We start from the raw sequence: 26,327 nt of genomic DNA on the forward strand, positions 1-26,327 counted from the left end.
TATCTGGAAAATGGGGATTAAGACCGCGAGCCCCATGAGGGACAGGGACTGTGTCCAGCCTGATTAGCTTGTCTCTACCCCAGTGATCAGTGCTTAAAACAGTGCCTGGCACATAGTCAGCGCTGAACAAATGCCATCAAAAAGAAACAGTGCTTGGCCCATAGTAAGAGTTTAACAAGTATTAGTAGCAGTAGAGGTATTATTAGTATTCCCAACTGATCTTAGTAATTGGTCTGAGGTAATAGGACCGGGCAAACTTCAATCCGATTCTTATATCTCAGAAACCAAGTATTTGATTTCAATCATGGTCGTTCTTTTGTCATTTCAGTTGATTGCTAAATTGTAACATTATTTAAAGCCTGTTTGGGAGGGGACAAAACTTCAGTGACATTGTATACACGAAGTAGCATGATAAGCCCAAGGCACGATGGCTACATTAGCTAGTGTTTTTTTTGTACCTTTGCACTTAGAGAGTGAGTGAACAGAAGGTTTTACCCTCCAGGGTGGAGGATTGTGCTCTTTGAAAGCACCTTTTACTGACTGAAATTAGTAATCGGTTTTGAGGAAACAGGGCCGGGCAGTCTCAGTCTTATTCTTAATCACAGAAACTCTACACTGGAATAAATAGCATTGTCATTAGTTAACCAGCAACTGTTTGTGCAGTTCACAGGTGTAGTTGAACGAACCTGGCACTTAAGATTTAGAAAATCTGCACTCCAGGATAGGAGCCAAAAGTTAGCTCTCAAATTCTGGTATATCCATTGCTTCCAGAGAGAAGTAGCGGCTCTCGGTCCCTTATTTGAGTGACGGGGCAATGTAAGCGTCACAGTTTTGTCTGCCAGTGTTACGGCTTAACGGAGATTTGGATGCTTCAGGTTGTACAGTTACAACTGAGTCTTAGGAAGGGTATTCAGATCGGTGGCACGTTACTTAACAAGACTGACTGGTTAGTTTAGTGTGGCCTGCGACTTTCCCAGGGCTACCAGTAAAATTTCAGATTACACACCAGGCAAGACTAGGAGATAAAAGAACCGACAGAAGAGCATGGCGCCTTGTCCAGCACCTTCCCAGCAGCCAGAAAGTAGGACCGAAACAGCACTACCACTAAATGTAGGAAATTTCTATGCTGGGCTCTGCCGTAAGCATGTTATTGGTGAATTTCACATGTCCCCCCTGCTTCTGTAGAGGGCCATTGTTACTGGTGGAGCTCGTTGTAAACGTGCTTCTGTGTAACGTCAGCAGTAACAACACATCATGGGAAAGGGAATGGGCAAATGATGTTTATAGAGACTTACTTCCCAAGGGATTTCATAAATGCTGACTTCCCTGTGGACAAGATTCGGAATAGCTGACTTCCCTATGTAATAGTGCAGGCCGAATCTCCCAGGGTTCTGGGTCTGATTTTTGACAGCGGGCCGTCGCATGCTCCTGGATTCTGTTTCTTAATAATAATAATAATAATGGTGTTCATTAAGCGCTTACTATGTGCCAAGCACTGTTCTAAGCGCTGGGGTAAGTACAAGGTAATCAGGTGGTCCCACGTGGGGCCCACAGTTTTAATCCCAGTTTTACAGATGAGGTAACTGAGGCACGGAGAAGTTAAGTGGCTTGCCCAAGGTCCCACAGCAGACAAGTGGCGGAGCCAGGATTAGAGTCCGGGATTAGTCAAAGTAGACCCCTGGCTTTCAGGCCCGTGCTGTTTCCACTAAGCCAGGCTGCTTTCCTTCCACCCTTTCACGCCAAGGAAGGTGCTGTAAAATGGCGCATGTCCCCATTGAAGTTTTGTCAGAGAAAAGAATAACCGATGGGAAGCCTGCTTGGTTTTCTGTTCAGGACCCCCAGTGTTGCCACCCTACAATCATTATGTTGCCAACTTGTCCTTCCCAAGCGCTTACTACAGTGCTCTGCACACAGTAAGCGCTCAATAAATACGACTGAATGAATGAGTGAATGAATCTTGCTTCCGGTCTTACCGTGGTGTCGTCCTAAAATGCACCAGGACTGGCAGCTTCTGCAGTAGCACTGAGCAGCACTGGAGCGTAGAGCAGCCTGCCTTTCGTGGCAAGGAAAAGAAAACACAAGTCAACCCTGAGCCATTATTAAAGTTTTTTCTACTTTAACCTTTAAAGGGCAGGCCCTGTCCTGATACAGGCCAAGTAACCACTGTAAAAAATAAATTATGGATATTGCTGTTTATCTGTAAAATGATTATTCCGAATCTTACTATCCTAAGAGAGTCAGTACCGTTTGTCACTATGTAGTTCAGGATCTTGGCTAGGCCACACCTAGCAACCTGTATTTTTCTTCAGGCAGGAACTCTGAAGAGACCCATGGTCCTCTTTATATTTTATTTAGGTGGGAGGCAAGGTATCGGGGAGCTTACCGTCTCACATCTTTGGCAGCTCGGTTCGTAAACTGTAATTCGAATTGTAATTCAGACCATTGGAGAGCATGTTTGCGGCATGCTGCAGTGCATATGGGAAGAAGTCAGTAATCCAGCAAGGTTCCCCTCCCCTTTTTAAAAGGCTCCGCATGCAAACTGATATAGCCCTGGATTCTGTTGCCTTTTGCTAGTTGCTTTCTTAAACAGGAACACTTCGGAGTTTCAAAAAAAAGTTGCATTTTCCCCCTTTCTATGCCCCGGTAAAGGAAAGTGCGAATGTTTGATCTGCATTTGTAACCGTAAGTTTGTTGGGGGCAGGGAAAGTGTCTGTTAAATTGTTGTGTCGTACTCTCCCAAGGGCTTAGTACAGTGCCCCACACGCAGTAAGCGCTCCATAAATACGACTGACTGACATTGACTAATTGAAGCGTGCTGTCAGAAATTTGCATGGGGGATCAGCTCCTGAACCAAGGTCTGATCACGTTCTCTAGAGCTGGGTGCACGGTCAATTAAGGGGAATAATATAGCCACATGAATGTGTTTTATATTATAAATAGCAAAGAAGCGTAATGTACAACTACACTGCACAGTGTGCGTTACTTCTACCTACACAAGATCTAAAGCAGAGAGAGAAATTCAAAACCCTTTGTTTTTTTTTTTAAAAAGGGGGTGGGGACTCATGGTTAAATCTGATTAGATGGGGTTTCAAGGCCAACCTTTTAGAAGATTTCTTGGCTGGAGATTTGTTTGTATTTGATAACTACCACCAGCAAAAGGACCAACATTGAAGGATTGGTGAGATACAAATTCTTACCTTATAAGTCTGTTAACTTCGAGTTAAACAGCTGACAAGGCTCAATTCGGAGACTTTGGACGGGCCACTTGTCCTAACTCTGACAGTCACGAGTTCTGGACCACCTGTGTGGGGAAAGCGTTAAACAGTAGCTGCTTTCGAGTAATTAAAAGTGGTGTAAATGACATTGTGTTACAGTGTCCTGAGTTCTGCTTTAGGCAGACTTTCAGATGTCCTTCCCTAGAATGTTTGCTATTAGGGGATCCTGGGTGGTGGCTCGATTGGTTAATTTTTGGATAAGAGGCTTTCAAAGATATGCGTAGGAAATGCTTTTAATGTTTCTGTTTCCCTTCAGGTGGGCAGTACAGTCAAAGGGTATTGGGCTCCTTTGATTTGGGTGAGAACGACCTGACAACTTGGTGTCTGTTTTGACCCATGATAGGCTTCTCATGTGTGTGGGCTGCCTGCCTGTCTCTTCCCCAATAAGAGTGTGAGCCCCATGTGGGATAGAGACAGCATCCAACCAGCACTTAGCACAGTACTTGGCACACAGTAAGCACTTAACAAGTACCATGATTGTTATTATCAATCAATGATATTTAATTGTGCACTTTTTGTGTGCAGAGCACTGTACTAAGTGCTTGGGAGACTGCAATACAACAGAGTAGACATGTCTTCATGGGCAGAGAAGCAGCGTGGCTCAGTGGAAAGAGCACGGGCTTTGGAGTTGGGGGTCATGGGTTCGAGTCCCTGCTCTGCCAATTGCCAGCTGTGTGCCTTTGGGCAAGTCGTTTAACTTCTCTGTGCCTCGGTTCCCTCATCTGTAAAATGGGGATTATGACTGTGAGCCCCCCGTGGGACAACCTGATCTCCTTGTAACCTCCCCAGCGCTTAGAACAGTGCTTTGCACATAGTAAGTGCTTAGTAAATGCCATTATTATTATTATTTAAGTCTTGAGAGGCATTAGATTATAAAATCCCCAAGGGTAAGGGGTCATGTGCTCATCTCTTTTGTATGCTCCTCAAGCTCTTACTAGGTGCTCAAACTAATTTGGTCATTATGGTCAGGGGCCTCAGATTTTTTCAGTTTTCTTTTTCTGGAGAGATTTAGTTGTAAATTTTCATTTCCCTGATCGTTATGCAGTCAGGTACTGGAAGTCCAGTTATTCTGCAGTTTAAGAATCAAGAATCCCGTAAGATTTTTTTTTAAAAAAAGGTAGGATCAATAATAAATTGTGCTGTTCAGCTTGATAGTTAAAGTAGTTCTTTTGGACTTTCAAGGTATTCTTCGCTACCAGCGGTGGGCAGATTTGAAGCGGGGCAGGGAGGGGAGTTCCAGAGTGGAGGAAGGACCATAAGCAGAGGGGAAGGAACATAAATAAAGGAGGTTTGCTTGGAAGGAGCGTGAACTTGGGTGGCCTGGAAGCCAGTGCTCAGGCGTCCTTGCTTAACGTGCAGGGCGATGGATAGCCATTGGGGATTTTTGAGGAGGGAAGGGGTATGATGAAGGTAGAAAAGGAGGGGCAGATCTGAGCCGCAAAGCCTTGCGGACCCAAGAAACAGGGTCAAAATGCGCTAACTGGAATGTAGGATGCATTTACTACTATAGTACTAGCTCGAAAAGTCGTCCGACTTAGGACACGATTGCTTCCTGAAAACCACAGCATAAAATGTTTCAATATAAGTACGCAGCAATTTTTGTCATAGGAACAATGTTATAAATGATGTCAGTTTTGAACCCAAAACGGATACCCTATTTATACTGAAAATTACCCAAACTTGTGTACTCCACCGTAGATGAGTAATTCAATACGTTAATTATTTGTCAGGTTTCGTGAGAGGGCAGTTGACTCTCACTAGCTGGTGATGCTGCTTAGCTGTCAGTTTCCTCTCCTCCCAACATCACCCTCTTTAAACTTTTCCCACCATTTCTCCTCTCAGTTTTGGTTTGGAAAATTTGCCCGTGGCAACACTCTGCCTCCACCCAAGTAACGATAAAGGAGACTAGTTCAAAAGGCCGAAACAGGATGCAAATTTAGAAATTTAGTCAAGGATTATCTGTGTATGGATCTTCCAGGCAGGACGTGGAAGCGCCATGGTAATGCATAAAGTAGATTCAGGGAAGATGTGAATGAAAGCATAGATGAGTGTGGTACTTTGAGGTACTCACTACTGGGGGGATTCAAAAGTAGCTTAGACCTCCTAGAAGAAGTTCTTGAGGAGGCGGGGGAAATGCCGATACTGTAAAACATTTGAAAGACTGCTCCATATAAAGCTGTGGGGAAGAGAAAGGAAATTTTAGAGAGACAAATGTAAAATTAAATTTGTAATATGTACATAAGCAAATTAATCCCCGAGGCAAATAAGAGCCAAAGCGGTTTCTGTGAGTACAGCTGCCCGGAGTTTTGAAGATGCATCTTTAAGCTATCATTGCTGTTCCTAAGCTATGGAGCGGAAGGTGCGCGTGAGCTACTCTCTGGACAAATGTAACCCCCGTGTGCTTTGAAGTAAGAGGAAAATGCTTGACTTGTATTTTTGTTTAAAGGTAGGGGAGAGGAGGAATCAGGGCCTCCATTTCTGGTGAAAGAGCAGCTCTTTTGGCAGTAGCCTTCCATCTGAGTTGCTTGATGTAAAGTTGCCCTAATCCCCAGGCTGGGCCGGAGGCCCTGCTTTTTATAAGCATGCATCAGCCGGGGAGACACCAGCTCCTCGAGTGCACACGTGGGGGAGGATATTTCACCGTCACCAGTGTCACAGAGGACAGATCCATCTTTTTCAGTTCACTTTGCTATTCAGAAAAAAAACTTGTCCTAAAAGATCTCTTTTTAACAAACACTTCCCATATGCCCACTTGGCCGAAATCTCATTGTGAAATTTGATGCCAATTGGAAGTCCTGAACAAAGAAATTCCCAAATAACAAATTGCCCCCATCCACTTTTGTTTGGAAAGGTAACTGCAAAGGCATCACCTTTGAAATGTGAGCTCTAGGGTGTTGTAGAAAAAGAACAAGGTATCCACTGCTTTAAATCCAGACAGCATTTTCAGCTGAGAAAGAAAGGACGAAGTCGATGAGCTGAGGGGGAGGATAGCTCTGCTTTACCCATTTAGCTCTGAGATAACACAGTGCTCCTTGTCGAGCAGGCCATGTCATGGTTGCAGTAGATGTTTGCACTAGTTTGTACTTTTTGATTCAGCGCTTGATTACTGAAAGAAAATACACCATACTGGTGTCTCACTGTTCTCCGATTGAGCCGGTAACGGTTGAAATTTAGCACTGCCAGGTTGTCTTGCCAGCTATAACGAAGCCTTTATTCCTTGCCTCTCTCTCCCTGCTAATGCACCTTCAGCAGGGGGAAGCCAAATTCTGGGCTGGTGAACTTTTACCCCATATTTAATTTGGCATCTGTTGTGTGCTATGCTCTCTGACAGAACACTCCTTGACATTTTCCACAAAAATAGCCTAAAACAACAAGCAAAGTCCACATGTCCATAAAGCAAATACATAAAAATGTAATCCGCTACACCTAACCAGGGATATGGATGGATATCTGATAGTAAGGCAAATACGTAAGTTTTTCTTTTTTTCTGCAATTGCAGTTTTTTTATACTGTGTAACTTGGAGGCCAGATGTTGGCTACCCGTGAACACTTTCCAAACAGTCCGAACTGTGGTTCATACCCAGAGCTAGCAGGTTCTCTGCCTCAAGTAGAGGAAGAGAGGTACGTAAATACACATTTAGCTTGTGCAAGACCTGAAAAAATTTGCTATGCCTTTTAAGCCACTTTACCATCATACCCGTTTCCCGACTTTTAGGAAAATAGACGTCATCTCCAGCAACAGCCGAGGAATAAGGTCCTCCGTCTTCCCTGGGGGTGCAGGAACCAGGTGGAATTCCCGGCCCTTCCCCTCGCTTCCTTGCGCTTACCTTCGGTCTTCTGCTGTCCAGGAAGTTGGCAAAGGGCTGCCTTGGGGGAACCACTGTTTTCATTTTGAATTGCAATTTTAAATGGAGAAGCAGCACAGCCTAGTAGAAAGAGCACGGGCCCGGGGATCAGAGGACCTGGGTTCTCATCCCGGCTTGTCTGCCCAGTGACCTTAGGCAAGTCATTTCACTTCTCTGTGCCTCAGTTACTTCGCCTGTAAAAGGGGGACTGAGGCTGCGAGCCGCATCTGGGACATGGAGTGTGTCCCACCTGATTACCTTGTGTCTACCCCAGCGCTAAGTACAGCGCCTGCCATACAGTAAGTGCTTAACAAGCACCATTTAAAAGGAAAAATTCCGCCGTGACCATTGCATCGTTTGCCGGAGATGGAGTAATGTGAAGGTGCTCTCGGCTAGCATTACCCAGAGGCGAATTCCAGTGGTATCGGAAAGTAGTGTAATTAGGTGACATTTCCTTCCCCGGAACACCTTTAAAATAATTAGATCGACAGTTTTGTTGTACATAAGACTTCTGTGTCTGATTCCATTTTGGCCAAACGGGATTTTAGGGGCACTAGTAAATCGTCACCCACAACCTTTTGACTATTTCATTGTGAACATATCTTTACGTTACATTATGGATATTTATATATAAACTACTTATATTAATGTCTGTCTCCCCCTCTAGACTGTAAACTCGTTGTGGGCAGGGGACATGCCTGCTAATTCTGTTGTATTGTCCTCTCCCATGGGCTTAATACAGTGCTCAGCAAAGTGCTCAAATATAATTCAGCGCTTAGAACAGTGCTTTTTTGCACATAGTAAGCACCTAACAAATACCATCACTATTATATAATTGAATGGGTCCAAACAGCACTTTTATGAAGAGGTGTGGTGATAATGTATTGTTCTTACTAGATAAACCGGGGCCACATGACAACGGAAGCTAAAAGGGCTGCCAAGATGGAGAAGAAAATGAAAATTTTGCTGGGTGGTTATCAGTCTCGAGCAATGGGACTCATGAAACAGCTGAATGACTTATGGGATCAAATAGAACAAGCTCACTTGGAATTGCGAACATTTGAGGAGCTCAAGAAACATGAAGACTCCGCGATTCCGAGGAGGCTGGAGGTAACTTGCTCTTTAGAGATCCGAGGGGGAAAAGGAGCCAGGCACGTGGGGCAGGACAATCCTATTTAGTTTTTAAAGCTCGCTCCCTAATCCTACTCTTAAATTACATGCTGAAGAGGGTCCGGGGGTGGGCTATGTGAATACGTGGGCCAGAGAGAATGTCATCTCGGGAATGAAGCAGAATTTTTGAGCCCAAGTCAGAATAAACGGAAGAGCCCGGGGCAAGGCTGTTGCCCGTCTCACTCCTTCCGGACTCAGGTAAAACACACATTTAAAACTGTTGGAATGTAAAAAAAACTAAACACAGTCATTGTTTTTTTTCTCTTACCAAGTGTCTAAAGGAAGATGTCCAGCGGCAACAGGAGAGAGAAAAGGAGCTCCAGCAAAGGTTTGCGGACTTTATGCTGGATAAAGAGACTTTTCAGTCGAAATTTTGAAGCACCAGACTTTTCATATCGGTACCTAATCCTTCCAGTGCATGGAGGTCACCATACACCTGAAAACAAAAACAAACAAAAAAACCACAATTAAGCACTGGAGGTAAACTATTGGTCGCGCTGTATTTTGCTTATTTTAATGAATTGTCAACGTCTCACATTCTGCTTGTAAAGCCCTGCATCCAGTTTTTGTTTCTTGATGTAAAATTTAAGGAACCATTCTGAAATCTACATCAATAAAATTAGTTTAACTCCATATTCTTTATGAAAATGTCTGTTCAGAGTGTTTCTAATCTGTGATGACTCAACATTCTTGCCTTTCAAATAAATATGGAATGGGAAAGTCTTTGAGTAATAATATATTTTGAACTTGATCATAGAGGGGGTTTGGAGCCACCTAGTACCTACAGATTATATTTTCCAAAAACATTAAGAAGTGTGAGGAAATTCTTTAACCAAAATAGAGTATATAGTTCAAGCTTACGTACATTTTTGGTGTTCTTCCTGTAACAAAATTGTTCAGCATGCATAAAAGCTACTTTCAAGTCCAGGACCTGCAGATTTAAAGGGTGTGTGGAAGATTGTTGCTGTGGCCCCTGGGATCTAAATCAATCAGTGGTATTTATTGAGCGCTTATGAAGTGCTGAGCACTGTACTAAGCGCTTGAAAGTACAACACAGCAGACACACTCCCTAATCATATGTCATCTCGTTCACTTGCATACCAAATTCTTAGAAAAGTAACCAGTCTTACAATCTTAATCAAGGTTCCCATTACTATGAAAACACCTTCTGAGGTGGCACATAGGATTAATTCTGCTTCTCTGCCATAACTTACCTTTTCTGTTTTCTGAAAGGCGATCAGCTGTTGGTTTATTGACGGTCAAAAATGTCATCACTTCGCAATACCCGTCTTGACTCTGTTGAGAGATGAGGTTACACTTGAGGAGTGAGCGAGCGAGCTATCTAGGAGTGCAGTATCGGCCCAGACTAATAATAATAATAATGGTATTCATTAAGCACTTACAGTGTCAAGTGCTGGGGTAGGTATAAGTTAATCCGGTTAGACTCAACATCTGTCCCACGGGGGGATAAAGTCTAATATGTCTAGGCTTTTCTCTTCCCCCACTTCCAGGCAGGAATAGAGAAAACCCCATAGATCTTCTGGGGTTTTCCTGAAGCTTCCTCTTACCTCTCCTCCAAACGGCCCATTCTCAGGAGGTGAAAAACGTGAACTCAAAGCCACTGGAGACCGAACCGCTTCCTTTGAAAGAAAGAAGGGACGTGGAGAAAACCTGTCGTAGTTCCTTTATTCAGAGACCGGTTCTTTGTATGCAGTGTCTTTGCCTCTTTTTAAGACCCAGGGTATATTTCATTGCCTTAACTTTTACAGCAGATACTAGTTCCGCAAAGAAGGAAAGCTAAAATGGTAATTGGAAAGGACTACCCGAAACCACCTTACCAGACTTAACGCCAATTAATGCCAAGCCAGTGATATTTTTGTATGAGCTTCCCGGGTGTGCAGGTGTGACATTAATATATTGATGTGGTAGACAATTCCTTCCACCAAGTGCCCATGAAATCATCCTTCTTTGCAGACACTTGGCACCTTTTTCAGAATCAGGGACAGAATTGGTATTTAATCAATCAATCATATTTATTGAGCGCTTACTGTGTGCAGAGCACTGTACTAAGCACTTGGGAAGTACAAGTTAGCAACATATAGAGACAGTCCCTACCCAACAGTGGGCTCACAGTCTAAAAGGGGGAGACAGACAACAAAACCAAACATACTAACAAAATAAAATAAATAGAATAGATATGAACAAGTAAAATAGAGTAATAAATATGTACAAATATGTATTTATGTACAATGTACAAATATGTATTTATTTACCACTTACTACATTTAGAGCACTGTTTTAAGTGCTTGGGATAATCCAATAGTCTACTAAGGCCCTTACAATTAATCATGCTCGTCCTCAACCAATGACAGTTTTCAAAAGGAATTTGCAAAAAAATATGACTAGTGATTGGACCTTTAGGGTTATACCTGATTTAATCCAAGTTCTAGTCGTCTAAATCATGTCTTTTTAAATTTCAGTAAACTCTAAAAAATTAGTTCAAATGAATTTTGTTAGAATTTAATACTTCCACTGCTTGAGCAGACTTGCATCAATTTACAATCCCACTCTAATTCTGCTTCAGTTAATTTAGCGCAGGTACTGAATTGTAGCTATCACCATTCATTCAATCGTATTTATTGAATGCTTACTGTGTGCAGAGCACTGTACTAAGCGCTTGGGAAGTCCAAGTTGGCAACATATAGAGACGGTCCCTACCCAAAAGCGAAGCTATCACCACTGTTATCAACAGCGTCTATGTATTTTGGAATGGGATATCCGAGGAGGTTTGGGATATTTCTAAGTGTTTCTAAGTGCTGATAATTTCCTTTATTCTGTGGGATTTTCTTTACCACCTGAGTACAAAGTCTGGAGATAATAATAATGATGGCATTTATTAAGTGCTTACTATGCGCAAAGCACTGTTCTAAGCACTGGGGAGGTTACAAGGTGATCAGGTTGTTCCAAGGGGGGCTCACAGTCTTAATCCCCATTTTCCAGGTGAGGTAACTGAGGCCCAGAGAAGTGAAGTGACTTGCCCAAAGTCACACAACTGACAATTGGCGGAGCTGGGATTTGAACTCATGACCTGTGGCTCCAAAGCCCATACTCTTTCCATGGAGCCACGCTGCTTTACTTGGTATCCCTGGGCAGACTGTACTTACATCTTGTGTTTTTCCCAATGTAGTGCAGTGAGAATAATAATAATAATAATGATGGCATTTATGAAGTGCTTTCTATGTGCAAAGCACTGTTCTAACCGCTGGGGTGGTTACAAGGTGATCAGGTTGGGGGTCTCTCAGTCTTAATCCCCATTTTACAGATGAGGGAACTGAGGCCCAGAGAAGTTAAGTGACCTGCCCAAAGTCACACAGCTGACAGTTGGCAGAGTTGGGATTTGAACCCATGACCTCTGACTCCAAAGCCTGGGATCTTTCCACTGAGCCACGCTGCTTCTCTGCAAGCTTCAGTGGATAGAGCATGGGAGTGCTCAGTACAGTGCTCTGCACATAGCGCTTAGTACAGTGCTCTGCACATAGCGCTCAAATACAATTGATGATGAAATACGATTGATGATGAGTGAGCGGACCTGGGTTCTAATTCAGGCTCTACTACGTACCTGCTGTAGGACTTTCGAGCAAGTCACTTACCTTCTCTGTGCCTCGGTTCCCTCTTCTGCAACACGGGGATTCAAAACCTGTTCTCCTTCCTTCTTAGACTGGGGGGACCTGGTTATTTTCTATCTACCCCAGCACTGGCTCATAGTAAGTGCCTATCAAATACCACAATTATTATTAAACCCTCCCCTCAAAAACCAAGATTGGACACTGTCAAGTTGTAGATTGGCACTGTAGTCCACAACGCACAACTGAACAAGGTGAACTTACCGTGGCCGTGGGGATAAAGAAGGCCGTGACCGTCGAGTGTCCGTTTAACCATTAGAGAAGCAGCGTGGCTCAGCGGAAAGAGCCCGGGCTTTGGAGTCAGAGGTCCTGGGTTCAAATCCCGGCTCTGCCAATTGTCAGCTGTGTGACTTTGGGAAAGTCACTTCACTTCTCTGGGCCTCAGTTACCTCCTCTGTAAAACAAGGATGAAGATATGTATATATATTGTATATATGTATATATGTTTGTACATATTTATTACTCTATTTATTTTACTTGTACATATCTAGTCTATTTATTTTATTTTGTTAGTATGTTTGGTTTTGTTCTCTGTCTCCCCCTTTTAGACTGTGAGCCCACTGTTGGGTAGGGACTGGCTCTATATGTTGCCAATTTGTACTTCCCAAGCGCTTAGTACAGTGCTCTGCATATAGTAAGCGCTCAATAAGTACGATTGATTGATTGACAACCTGTTATATCCCCCCAGTGCTTAGAACAGTGCTTTGCACATAGTAAGCGCTTAACAAATACCATTATTATTATTATTATTATTTGCACCCTTTGCAAAAGTCGGGCAGACACTAACCACACCGGAGCTGTGAAGCCTAAGAATAAAAGCCAAGACTGAACCACAAAGTTTTGAAATTTGTTTGATTTTAATCTCAGTGTCAAATATAAAACCTGAGGCACCAAATTATGCAACACCCCCCGCCCCCCAATATATATTACGAAGCAACTTGCCCTAGTGGATACAGCACAGGCTTGGGAGTCAGGGCCTGGGTTCTAATCCTGACTCCTCCACTTATCTGCCGTGTGACCTCGGGCAAGTCACTGAACACCTGTGCCTCAGTTACCTCATCTGTAAGACCGTGAGCCCCATGTCATCATCATCATCATCAATCGTATTTATTGAGCGCTTACTGTGTGCAGAGCACTGTACTAAGCGCTTGGGAAGTACAAGTTGGCAACATGTGGGAGAGAGACTGCATCCAACCTGATTTGCTTGTGTCCACCGCTGCAACCAGTACAGCGCCTGGTGCTTAGTAAGTGCTTAACACTTACCGTGGAAAGAGCCAGGGTTTGGGAGTCAGAGGTCACGGGTTCGAATCCCAGCTCTGCCACATGTCTGCTGTGTGAACTTGGGCAAGTCGCTTCGCTTCTCTGCGCCTCAGTTCCCTCATCTGTAAAATGGGGATTAAGATTGTGAGCCCCACTTGTGACAACCTGATCACCTTGTATCCCCCCCAGTGCCTAGAACAGTGCTTAGCACATAGTAAGCACTTAACAAATGCCATCATCATCATCATTATTATTATTATTATTAACAGACACCACAATTATAATCTTTTAAAACGCAAATCCATACCCGAATTATCAAGTGGGCCTTACAAAGGCGACCGAGGCCGGAGCTCCTAATGATTCAGTCATTCAATTGTATTTATTGAGCGCTTACGGTGTGCAGAGCACCGTACTAAGCGCTTGGAAAAGTAGAACAATAAGCAGCGTGGCTCAGTGGAAAGAGCCCGGGCTTTGGAGTCAGAGGTCATGGGTTCAAGTCCCGGCTCCGCAATTGTCAGCTGGGTGACTTCGGGCAAGTCATTTAACTTCTCTGGGCCTCAATTACCTCATCTGTAAAGTGGGGGTTAAGACTGTGAGCCCCCCCATGGGACCACCTGATCACCTTGTAACCGCCCCCAGCGCTTAGAACAGCGCACAGTAAGTGCTTAATAAATGCCATTATTATTATAAAAACAAGTGATAGTCCCTGCCCACAGCGAGCATACAGTCTAGAGGCAGGGAGATGGGCATCAACATAAACTCTGCTCCCCAAGACTGTGGTAGAGTGCGTGGCCAAGGACAAGAAATTGGAGCGCGTAGAATAGCTAAGCAGCGTGGCTCAGTAGGAAAGAGCCCGGGCTTTGGAGTCAGAGGTCATGGGTTCAAATCCCGCCTCCGCCAATTGTCAGCTGGGTGACTTTGGGCAAGTCACTTCACTTCTCTGGGCCTCAGTTACCTCATCTGTAAAAGGGGGATTGAGACTGTGAGCCCCATGAGGGACAAACTGATCATCTTGTAGCCTCCCCAGCGCTTAGAACATAGTAAGCGCTTAATAAATGTCATTATTATTATTATTATTATTATTTTGCTGCTTCCTGGGATCCATTTTAAAACCCTCCTCCTCTAGGCCAGGGCCAAGGGAGGAAAGGGTGGCGAGGGAATTGACCGTCTCTATATGTTGCCAACTTGTACTTCCCAAGCGCTTAGTACAGTGCTCTGCACACAGTAAGCGCTCAATAAATACAATTGATTGATTGATTTCCCTGAAGTGACGTCAACCGATGGTATTTACTGAGCACTTACTGTGTACAGAGCACTGTGCTAAGCACTTGGAAAAGTGCAATACAACGGAGCTGGTAGACAGAATCCCTGCCGGTAAGGAGCTTCCTGCCGTGTGATTTTGGGCAAGCCACATAACATCTCTGTGCCTCAGTTTCCTCATCTGTAAAAATGGGGGTTAAGACTGTGAGCCCCGCGTGGGACAACCTGATCACCTTGTATCTACCCCAGCGCTTGGCACATAGTAAGCGCTTAACAAATACCCGTCATTATTATTACATATCCTGGGTTATTTTGGCAATCCCTGTATGACCTGTCTCCAGATTTTGCTTAGCGTGGCCCTTGAGGGACTGGGGCGTGCCTGTATTTCGCATGCGGTACTTGGAAAATTTCATAAATTAATCTTACGGGTCACCTGCGCATGCAAATTAATACATTAAATATAGTAATATTATTGTATTAGGAATACATTTTTAAAAAATCAACACCAAATTTGCTGTTCAACTATATAATGATGCCAATTTCCCCGGTTCAGTCCCCATTCCTGGGATTGTGTCTATAATCCAGCGCTTAGAACAGTGCTTGGCACATACTAACTTGTACTTCCCAAGCGCTTAGTACAGTGCTCTGCACACAGTAAGCGCTCAATAAATACGATCGATTGATTGATACTAAGCGTGTAACAAATACCACATTATCAGACTCTAGACTAAACTCACTGTGGGCAAGGAACATGTCTCCCTACCGGCTCTGTAATACTGTACTCTCCCAAGTGCTCAGTACAGTGCTCTGAACACAGTAAGTGCTCAATAAATACAATTGATTGATTGAGACTAAGCGTGTAACACATACCATCATTATTATCAGACTCTAGACTAAACTCACTGTGGGCAAGGAACATGTCTCCCTACCGACTCCGTAATACTGTACTCTCCCAAGTGCTCAGTACAGTGCTCTGAACACAGTAAGCGCTCAATAAATACCACTGGTCCACCTGGACCCAAAAAGGAGGAAATCAGTTTCCCCAGGTGCATATGGGACCCCTTGGGGAATCAGGCTTTTTGGGCATCTACCTCTGGCTTTTGATGCAGTCTTGCCGGGAAGCCCCGGACTCTATCCGGACTCCAAACAATCGCCCGCAACCAAACCATCCAAATTTCACCATCAACAATTCAATCACCGATTGCTCAATCGCAACAAATCCGTACCTGGGCTCTAATCCCGGCTCCGCCGCTTGGGTGTCCGCTGTGTGATCTTGGGCAAGTCATTGCTCTGTGCCTCAGTTTCCTCATCTGTAAAATGGGGATTGAGACTGTGAGCCCTACAAGGGACAGGGACTGATTATCCTGTGTCCGCCCCAGCGCTTAGTACAGCACCTGTCACGTAGTAGATGCTTAACAAACAGTGGTTGACTGTGAGCCCACTGTTGGGTAGAGACTGTCTCTATATGTTGCCAGCTTGTACTTCCCAAGCGCTTAGTACAGTGCTCTGCACATAGTAAGCGCTCAATAAATACGATTGATGATGATGATGATGATGGTTGGCACATAGTAAGCGCTTAAATACCATTATTATTAAAAACATAATAGTATTAATAATAGAATATTGTTTAATATATCATATTATTACTAGATAACAGTATACTTCTATATTATAAGAATATGTTATTATATATTATATACAATTTATATATTATATATTGCATTACATATATTATATCTGATATATATTATATAACAATATATAATATATGTATTGTATCATATATGATATAATTATATCATATATTGATATATTACATAATATATTATGTGATTATTATTCAAAATATAATATAATAGCATCAATAATAGAATATTATTTAATATATTAAATATTATTATATTATAACAGTATACTATTACATTGTAATAATATGCCATATTATTATAATATAGATTATATATTATATATTGCATCACATATATTATATATTATATCTAATATATATAATATGTTGTATATAATAATACATCATATATAATGTAATATGTATTATATTATATATGATATAATTATATTAATATATTATATAATTATATCATATGCAATATGATATAAAATATACTATATAATATAATTATAATAATAATAAAACAAACAATACCCTAACCCAACTTCTACTGCTCTGTGTTGGGGGCTTGGATTGATCCCAGGCCATTCTGATTCCTTTGCCAGCCAATCGCCTTTATTGATCACTTACTGTGTGCGGAGCACTGTACTAAGCACGCGGGAGAATACAGTATAAGGAGATAATGGACACATTCCCTCCCCACAACCAGCTTACAGTCTACAGGGAGAGCCAGGCATTAACTTACTCTATTTATTTATTACTCTATTTATCTTACCTGTACATATCTATTCTGTTTATATTATTTTGTTAGTATGTTTGGTTTTGTTCTCTGCCTCCCCCTTCTAGACTGTGAGCCCGCTGTTGGGTAGGGACCGTCTCTACGCGTTGCCGACTTGTACTTCCCAAGCGCTTAGTACAGTGCTCTGCACACAGTAAGCGCTCAATAAATACGACTGATTGGATTGATTAACTTAAGTAAATAAATTACAGCTATGTACAGGATTGTGGATTTGACCATCCAAGATCAGGCTCTGGTTGTTTTAGTTTGGGGTGATTTTTTTTCCCCCTTTTTTTTTGTCCCGATCACTCCAACCCCCGGTTCTCATGAAAACGGATCCCAAAGGGAACCGAAAGGAGAGAATGCATGATTATGCTTCTAAGCCTGTTTTATTTTCCCCTCCCCGGTTAACTGGGCCCATTTTCGCGGCTGATTTATGCTGCCTACGATTCGCCGGCTGATGATGAGCAACACCTGGCCTGCTGACCCAAGACCACTGCCAAGATGGAGCATTAAGAAGTTTTTTTGGCTCGGGGCTTGTAAAAAGGAGCGCTCTGGGCCAGCCCTGCTCCGCTTCTTGGGAAAAAGTCCCCTTCCAGTCGAAGTCAAAGGTTCTCCGATTAGATCGCTTCATGTTCACCGGTTGCAACCGTGTTTCTGCTGGGTTCGCGTTATTTTCAGGTCCTCGCAGGCAACTCAAGCACGTCCCAGGATCATTTATGTACCTCGACGGCATTTATGAGTTGCGAGGCGGGGAAGTCGAGAGGGGTTTTTTTTTTTCTGGCCCCAGTTCATATATCAGGAGCCTTGCCAACTTTCTGCTGCAGGTGAGGGTCACTTGGGAATGGCTGAAACGCATTCCCCTTTGAAAACACGTGGGCTCGTTCCTGTCTCGTCACCCGGCTGATGATGTTACCTAAGACATCTCCCGTCTGGCCGTGATGGATGGGCCTGTCAGGTGGGAAAGGTTGCAGGGGTGGGAGAGGAGAGGAGAGGAGAGAAGCAGAGTGGCTCAACGGAAAGAGCCCAGGCTTTGGAGTCAGAGGTCATGGGTTCAAACCCCAGCTCCGCCAACTGTCGGCTGTGTGACTTTGGGCAAGTCGCTTCACTTCTCTGGGCCTCAAGTACCTCATCTGGAAAATGGGGATTAAGACTGTGAGCCCCCCGTGGGACAACCTGATCACCTTGTAACCTCCCCGGCGCTTAGAACAGTGCTTTGCACACAGTAAGCGCTTAACAAATGCCATCATTAGAACAGTGCTTTGCACATAGTAAGTGCTTAACAAATGCCATCATCATTATTATTACTCTCCCAAGCGCTTAGTAGTGCTCTGCACACAGTAAGGGCTCAATAATAATAATGGCATTTATTAAGCACTTACTATGTGCAAAGCACTGTTCTCTCTCCCCCTCTCCCCCTCCCCATCCCCCCGCCTTACCTCCATCCCCTTCCCACAGCACCTGTATATATGTTTATTTATTTATTTTATTTGTACATATTTATTCTATTTATTTTATTTTGTTAATGTGTTTTGTTGTCTGTCTCCCCCCTCTAGACTGTAAGCCCACTGTTGGGTAGGGACCATCTCTATATGTTGCCCACTTGTACTTCCCAAGCGCTTAGTACAGCGCTCTGCACACGGTAAGTGCTCAATAAATACGATTGAATGAATGAATGAATGAATATTATTATTATTAAGGAAGAAGGACCCACCTCCAATTCTCCGCTTGGCTGCAACCAGCCTCCATTCATCCAGTCATTCAGTTGTATTTATTGAGCACTTACTGAGCGCAGAGCACTGTACTAAGCGCTTGGGAAGTACAAGTCGGCAACGTATAGAGACGGTCCCTACCCAACAACGGGCTCACAGTCTAGACAGGGGAGACAGACAACAAAACAAAACATGGTGACAGGCGTCAAAACCATTAGAATAAATAGATTTATAGCTATATGCACATCACTGCTAAAATAGAGGAGTAGTAAATATGTACAAGAGAGTAGTAAATATGTACAATATATGCATACATATATCTGCATATGTACTTGTAACTATATGTATGAAAGAGAAACCACCCCTGCCACCATCAGGATGCCCAGAACAAGCCTGGCACAGTGCAGGGCAATACCAATCCTCAGCATCCTGATGGTTGGCGAGGGTGGTTTCTCTTCCATTCCTTCTTTCATTTAGACTGTGAGCCCACTGTTGGGTAGGGACTGTCTCTATATGTTGCCAACTTGTACTTCCCAAGCGCTTAGTACAGTGCTCTGCACACAGTAAGCGCTCAATAAATACGATTGATTGATTGATTCAATGCAATGCCAGAGGACCTCACCCACTCCTGGCTCCAACATGGTAATAGGAAAAATGGTGGTATTTGCTATGTGCTTACTATGTACCAAACGCTGGGCTAAGCGCTGGGGTAGATTCAAGATCATCAGGTCGGGCACAGTGCCTGTCCTACATGGGGATGCAGTCTAAAGACAGAGGGAAAACAGGTATTTAATCGTGGCCTGAGGAAGTTAAGTGCCTCGCCCAAGGTCACATACAAGAGAAGCCCTTGCAAAATATGAATATGTAATAATAATGATGATAATAACCATGATCAAGCTTATCATGATTGGATTATAATAATAATAGTAATGGTACTTGTTAAGCTCTTACTAGGTGCATAGCATTGTTAAAGGTGATGAGGTTGTCCCACGGAGGGGCTCACAGTTTTAATCCCCATTTTACAGATGAGGTAACTGAGGCCCAGAGAAGTGAAGTGACTTGCCCAAAGTCACCCAGCTGCCAGTTGGCAGAGCCGGGATTTGAACCCATGACCTCTGACTCCAAAGCCCGGGCTCTTTCCACTGAGCCACACTGCTTCCTGTGCTTATGATAAGCACTATTCCAAGCACTGCAGCAGATACAAGGTAATCAGGTCGGACAGAGTCCCTGTGCCATGTAGGGCTCACAGGTTATGAAGGAGAAAGAACAGGTACTGAGTCCCCATTTTCCAGATGAGGAAACTGAGGCGCAGAGCAGCGGAGTGACTCGTCCAAGGTCTCACAGCAGACAAGAGATGGAGAAGGGATTAAGAACCCAGTTCCCCTGACTCTCAAGCCCAAACTCTATCCACTAGGCCAGTTTTTAGAATCCAACTCTTTTTCCCTAAAATATTCTTTACTGAGCCTAATAATAGCAAAATTTTCTATTGGGATGGGGAGATTCTGGCAGTTCAGCGCCAGCTACTGAAACGCCCTAAACATTTTGTCCAATCACAGTAACATTCGTTGAGCAGCTCAGCTGGATAACTTTGCTCTGGCTATCAGTGGACTGGATAAAGTGAGGCCATGCCAGTTTCTCCTCCTGAAACAAAAGCATTTTGGCCGCCGTTAGCGGCACATCTGCCTGCCCAAAGATACACGACAGACTTGGAAGAGCATTTGGCTCGACTCACCTCAGGAAAATCACCAGCCAACGACTGGTTAGAGCGGATTTCGACGGACAGTTCGGCCACGGTGCCCACCCTTGGAGAGGTGTCATCAAACCACATGGACTGATCAACTAAAATAGCAGGTGTCGTGTCAAACTCGGTGAATATGGCACATTTCCTGTGTCACCAACACAATCTTCAGCCTGCCACACAAAAGAAAGATGTCTCAGATTCAGCCATGATTAGAACAGCGGCAGTTTGTGGATTTTAACATTGTGTCACAGAGGGACCTGAACGCCATACAGAGCACGGTTTCTGTGTGTGGAGGGGATTTCTACACCGTAAGCCCAGTGCGGGCAGGGATTGTCTCTCTTTACTGCTGAGTTGTACTTCCCAAGCACCTAGTACAGTACTCTGCACACAGTGAGCGCTCAATAAATACTACTGAATTGAATGAATTTCTGGACTAGCAATTTATCTGTTTCAATCTCACACAGACAACCTTGGCTTCAGCCAGACCCCCTCTCTAACTTCAGGGCCCTTGTAAAATCACATTCATTCATTCAATCGCATTTATTGAGCGCTTACTGTGTGCAGAGCACTGTACTGAGCGCTTGGGAAGTACAAGTTGGCAACATATAGAGACGGTCCCTACCCAGCAACGGGCTCACGGTCTAGGAGGGGGAGACGGAGAACAAAAGCAAACATACTAACAAAATAAAATAGAGTAGATACGTACAAGTAAAATAAATAAAATAAAATAAATAGAGTAATAAATATGTACATATAGAGACAGTCCCTACCCAACAGCAGGTTCACAGTCTAGAAGGGGGAGACAGACAACAAAACAAAACATATTAACAAAATAACATAAATAGAATAAATATGTACAAGTAAAATGGTAAGCGCTTAACAAATGTCACAATAATAATATATTATATTGTTATATTATATATTATATATTTTATTATTATTATTTTATCACATCTCCTCCCAGAAGCCTTCCCTGACTAACCTCTCAATTCCCCACCCTATTCACCCGCCCTCCTGCGTCTTCTATGCACTTGGATCGGAATAACATATCATCATCATCATCAATCGTATTTATTGAGCGCTTACTGTGTGCAGCGCACTGTACTAAGTGCTTGGGAAGTACAAGTTGGCAACATATAGAGACAGTCCTTACCCAACAGTGGGCTCACAGTCTAAAACATAATATTAGTCAAGCGCATACCATGTTTCATTAGGGTAGATATGAGATAATCAAGATGGACACGGTCCCACAACTGTCCCACAATAGGGCTCACAGTCTTAATCCCCATTTTACAGATGAGGTAACTCGGGCACAGAGACGTTCAGTGACTTGCCCAAGGCCACACAGCAGTGACAGAGGCTGTATCTAACCTGATCAGCTTGTATCTACCCCAGCCTGCCACAGAGTAAGTGCTTAACAAATGCCATAAAGAAAATAACGGACTAGTTAATAACTGCCACCGTCGTGCACCTGGAGAGGACACAGGTCTTTAGCAAAATTGCGAGGGCCAATTATGCCGGACGCTTAATGCAGCTGAGATTTCTTCAGGAAAAGACCATCCTTTGGATCCCGGGATTTAGTCCGCCGTTGCCAGATGTGACTTGTCAAAGCAGAGTTTCCAGCAGACCCCGGAGGCAGAAGCCTTATGCAGAAGGTACCTTAAAATGAAGGCGAAGTTTGTTTCCAATTCTGGTTGCTCCATCCCTCCCGGGGAAAGTTTGGTGATTAATATTCCGCTCACTGCCGAGCTTTTCCTGCCCCAAACCTAGCCTCCCAGCCCTCCGTTTCGATCACTCATTATATTAACAATTTGTCCGTTATTTGGAACCGGTGGAAAAAAGTCTTTTCACAACATGCCCCAGAGCTCGCGGGGCATATGTGATAACTTAGGCAAACCAACATGATACTTATTTAATTTCCCCGCGTAGCCGACTCCAAAGAGTCTTTTAAAAGCAATTTTCTGAAACATTTAGGTGGGCCATTTGCTGCCCTCTAAGCATTTTTCCGCCGGAGGGGTTTGTGATTATAACCCGGAATGGGAAAGCCCCGCTATTAGAAATAATATTTGGTCCTGGAAAACGTGGGGAAAATTTTGGTGGGGCTGGGGCGGGTGGGGGCAAAGGAGGGGTGTGCTAATATGCACCGTTCTTCCCCGCTGTGAGCTAGAGGGCTGCAAAATTCATTTGGCATCTTGGTGGAGAGGCAGGGGGGAAAAAAAGAAGAGAAAAATAGCAGGGCTCTGCCAGAAAAGACGGTGGGTTTTCCAGCAAGAACACCTTGGCGGTCGGAGGCCTGGCCCTCCGGATTGCCATCTTTAATTCATTCAGTCGTATTTATTGAGCGCTTACTGTGTGCAGAGCACTGTACTAAGCGCTTGGGAAGTACAAGTTGGCAACATATAGAGATTCTGATTCTTCTGATCTGATGGAGAAGGCTGGCTTTCAGGGTGGTCACCTGGAGCCAGGGAATCCCAAAGTTGTGGCCTAGTGGACAGAGCCCGGCTTGGCCACTTGTCTGCTTTGTGGCCTTGGGAAAGTCACTTCACTTCTCTGGGCCTCAGTGACCTCATCTACAAAATGGGGGTTAAATAGCATAAGCCCCATGTGGGACAGGGACTGTGTCCAACCCAATTGGCTTGTATCCACCCCAGGGCACTGTACAGTGCCTGGCGCTTAGTAAGCACTGAATAAATGGCATAACTATTATTTTATTATTATTATTATTATTCATTAATGGCCTAGTGGCATCTGTTCACTTTTCCACCTCCTACAGAGAGGGTGGTGGGGTTATTTGAACGGAAGACTTCAGTTCCGAGTCTTTCCCCCTCCCCATACGCCGCTGGGTCTGCCCCAAGACAAGTCACCGGACTCGTGCGGGGCCCCAGAGATTCCTCTAAACATTGCCGAGATGGTGGCCTGCCAGAGAGTTTGGTACAATACAGAAGCAGCGTGGCTCGAGGGGAAAAGCACGGGCTTTTGCGTCAGAGGCCATGGGTTCAAATCCCAGCTCTGCCACTTAATAATAATAGTGTTGGCATTTGTAAAGCGCTTACTATGTGCAAAGCACCATTCTAAGCACTGGGGGGATACCAAGTGATCAGGTTGTCCCACGTGGGGCTCACAGTCTTAATCCCCATTTTACAGATGAGGTAACTGAGGCTCAGAGAAGTTAAGTGACTTGCCCAAGGTCACACAGCAGACATGTGGTGGAGCCGGGATTCGAACCCATGACCTCTGACTCCAAAGCCCGTGCTCTTTCCACTGAGCCACGCTGCTTGGGCAAGGCACTTCACTTCTCTGTGCTTCAGATACCTCAGATTTAAAATGGGGATTAAGACTGTGAGCCCCGTGTGGGACAACCTGATCACCTTGTAACCTCCCCAGAACAGTGCTTTGCACATAGTAAGCGCTGAATAAATGTCATTATTATTATTATTACGGTAGGGTTGGACCAGAGAAGTCACCTTGGGTAAGTCTCTTAACTTAGGTCACTTAAGTCACTCGAGGTCTCGGTTTCCTCTTTTGTGGAAATGGGGAAAAGGTACCTGTTTTCTCTCCTACTGGGACTGTAAGCCTCATGTGGGGTACGGACTGTGACTGATCCGCTTATCCAGCTATTAGCCATTATTTTTTTTTATGGTGTAGAGAAGCAGCATGGCTCAGTGGAAAGAGCCCGGGCTTTGGAGTCAGAGGTCATGGGTTCGAATCCCGGCTCTGCCAACATGTCTGCTGTGTGACCTTGGGCAAGTCACTTAACTTCTCAGAGCCTCAGTTCCCTCATCTGTAAAATGGGGGTGATGACTGTGAGCCCCACGTGGGTCAACCTGATCACCTTGTATCCCCCCAGCGCTTAGAACAGTGCTTTGCACATAGTAAGCGCTTAACAAATGCCGTCATTATTATTATTACTTACTATGTGCCAGGCACTGTACTCAACACTGGAGTAGTTACAAGCTAATCAGGTCGGACACTGTCCGTGTCCCACACGGGGCAAGCTGTCTTAATCCCCATTTTACAGATAAGGGAACTGAGGAGTGAAGTGGCTTGCCCAAGGTGACACAGCAGACAAGCAGCGGAGCCGGGATTAAAACCCAGGCCCTTCTGACTCCAAGGCCCGGGCTCTAATCGCTAGGACAACCTGCTTCTCAACGTCAGGAAGGAGACTAATTCCAGACAATGGTTGGCACAGAGTGAATGTGTTACAAATACCAGCATAATTATTACTCCCCCTCCTGAAAAGTAGCCATTTCCATCCTTACTCTTTCCTACATTTTAGTCAATTCTCTACCCACCTCAGACCAACCACGATGATCTCGCGCTTTTAAAAAACCCTTTAAAGTGAAATTTAGTCAAAGGCCTTTTGAAAACCTAAATGTACTCTGTCTACGGAGAAGCAGCGTGGCTCAGTGGAAAGAGCACCACGGGCTTGGGAGACAGAGGTCATGGGTTCAAATCCCGGCTCTGCCACTTGTTAGCTGTGTGACTTTGGGCAAGTCACTTGACTTCTCTGTGCCTCAGTTACCTCCTCTGTAAAATGGGGATTAGGACTGTGAGCCCCACGTGGGACAACCTGATCGCTTTGTATCCTCCCCGGTGCTTAGAACAGTGCTTTAGTAAGCACTTAACAAATGCCACATGGCATTAACAAATGCCAAATGGGCTCAGTCTAGAAGTAATACTACTAGTAATAGTACTAGTAGTATTAGCACTACTAGTAATAGTACTAGTACTACCAGTACTAGTACTACTAGTACTAGTACTACTAGTAATACTACTACATTTCTCTTAGATTATAAGCCCTCCCGAGAGACAGGGACCGTATCTAATTCCCACCTGTATATTCTCGCCCAGCATTTAGTACTTTAAGTAAAGTACTTAAAGTAAGCCTTTAAGAAATAATATTATTAGTACTACTGCTATTCCCCTCTCAGGATAGCACCTGGAGAGTTTCCAGTACTCTACCAGTCTCGGCTACGGGAGGGAGAGTCAAGAAGAAGCCTACCCATTCCATTCCTAGCTTGGCCAGTGGCTAGCGAGCGGAAGACAGGCCGCTACACGGCAAAACACACCTGTGCTGGGCAGCAGTGACGTGGGAGAGAGTTGAGGGTGGAGACTCAAGTTGACTGCTCGGAAGGTGGCAATGGTAAGTCGCTTCACTTCTCTGGGCCTCAGTTACCTCATTTGTAAAATGGGGATTAAGACTGTGAGCCCCCATGGGACAACCTCCCCAGCACTTAGAACTTTGCACATAGTACGCACTTAATAAATGCCACTATTACTATTATTATTTCTGGGTTTTTACCAAGAAAATACTACCAGACCGATTGCAGATGGAGGTGGGGGTGTTCTGGGAGAGATGTGCCCGTGGAGTCGCTAAGGGTCGGAAGCGACTCGACAGCGTAAGACAAGATACTTCTAACTATTTAAACTACTACCTCAAGGTCTACCCTTTTTTGTTTTTTTCCACCAGAGAGGCTGTGGCATCTTTTTCCCTGAAGTTTTTTTCAGATGGATTTCTAACTTTCAGGAACAGCGTGAGCTCAGTTATGCCTGGAGGCTGCGGGATAGACGGGATGATCCCTTGAGGTCCCTTCTAGTCTTAGAATTCCAAATCTGAAAATTGCTCGACCGCCTGATCTGGCGATGACAGGGGAACTCGGGTGTGGCTTCCTGCCGATGAGGAAGTTGTTGGAAATAATTCGCTCATTAAACAGGGGCTCAGCTGGCGGCTAGTCATGGGTATTGGGCAATCCCATCCCTGGGCTGGATCTGAGGAAGAAGCAGCCATATTCCAAGATTTCCAAAGACAGAAGTGGACGGATGAAATTCTTCACCTTTCCAACAGCCTTGTTGGCTGAGAAGCAGAGTGGTCTAGTAGATAGAGCACGGGCCTAGGAGAGTTCTAATCCCTCCCGGCACTGCCACTTGTCTGCTCTGTGACCTTGGGCAAGTCACTTCTCTGTGCCTCAGTGT

At 44.3% G+C, this 26,327-nt stretch overlaps 1 protein-coding gene and 1 non-coding gene across 2 annotated transcripts in view; both read left to right on the top strand.

The window, feature by feature from the left end:
* Positions 1 to 8,932, top strand: part of CDC5L (cell division cycle 5 like) — a 41,203-nt gene extending 32,271 nt beyond the window's left edge. The window contains exons 15-16 of the mRNA XM_038750999.1: positions 8,018 to 8,230; positions 8,563 to 8,932. Of these exons, the coding sequence (XP_038606927.1) occupies positions 8,018 to 8,230; positions 8,563 to 8,667 (318 nt within the window). The 3' untranslated portion in view covers positions 8,668 to 8,932. The remainder of the gene's footprint in view (positions 1 to 8,017; positions 8,231 to 8,562) is intronic.
* A 16,343-nt stretch (positions 8,933 to 25,275) lies between these two features.
* LOC119932682 lies at positions 25,276 to 25,413 on the top strand. Its single transcript, XR_005452423.1, has one exon. It is a non-coding gene; the product is annotated as a small nucleolar RNA SNORA7 (small nucleolar RNA).
* The last annotated feature ends 914 nt before the right edge of the window (positions 25,414 to 26,327 follow it).

Source organism: Tachyglossus aculeatus, chromosome 9 (assembly GCF_015852505.1).
Source record: "Tachyglossus aculeatus isolate mTacAcu1 chromosome 9, mTacAcu1.pri, whole genome shotgun sequence".
Taxonomy (NCBI): domain Eukaryota; kingdom Metazoa; phylum Chordata; class Mammalia; order Monotremata; family Tachyglossidae; genus Tachyglossus; species Tachyglossus aculeatus.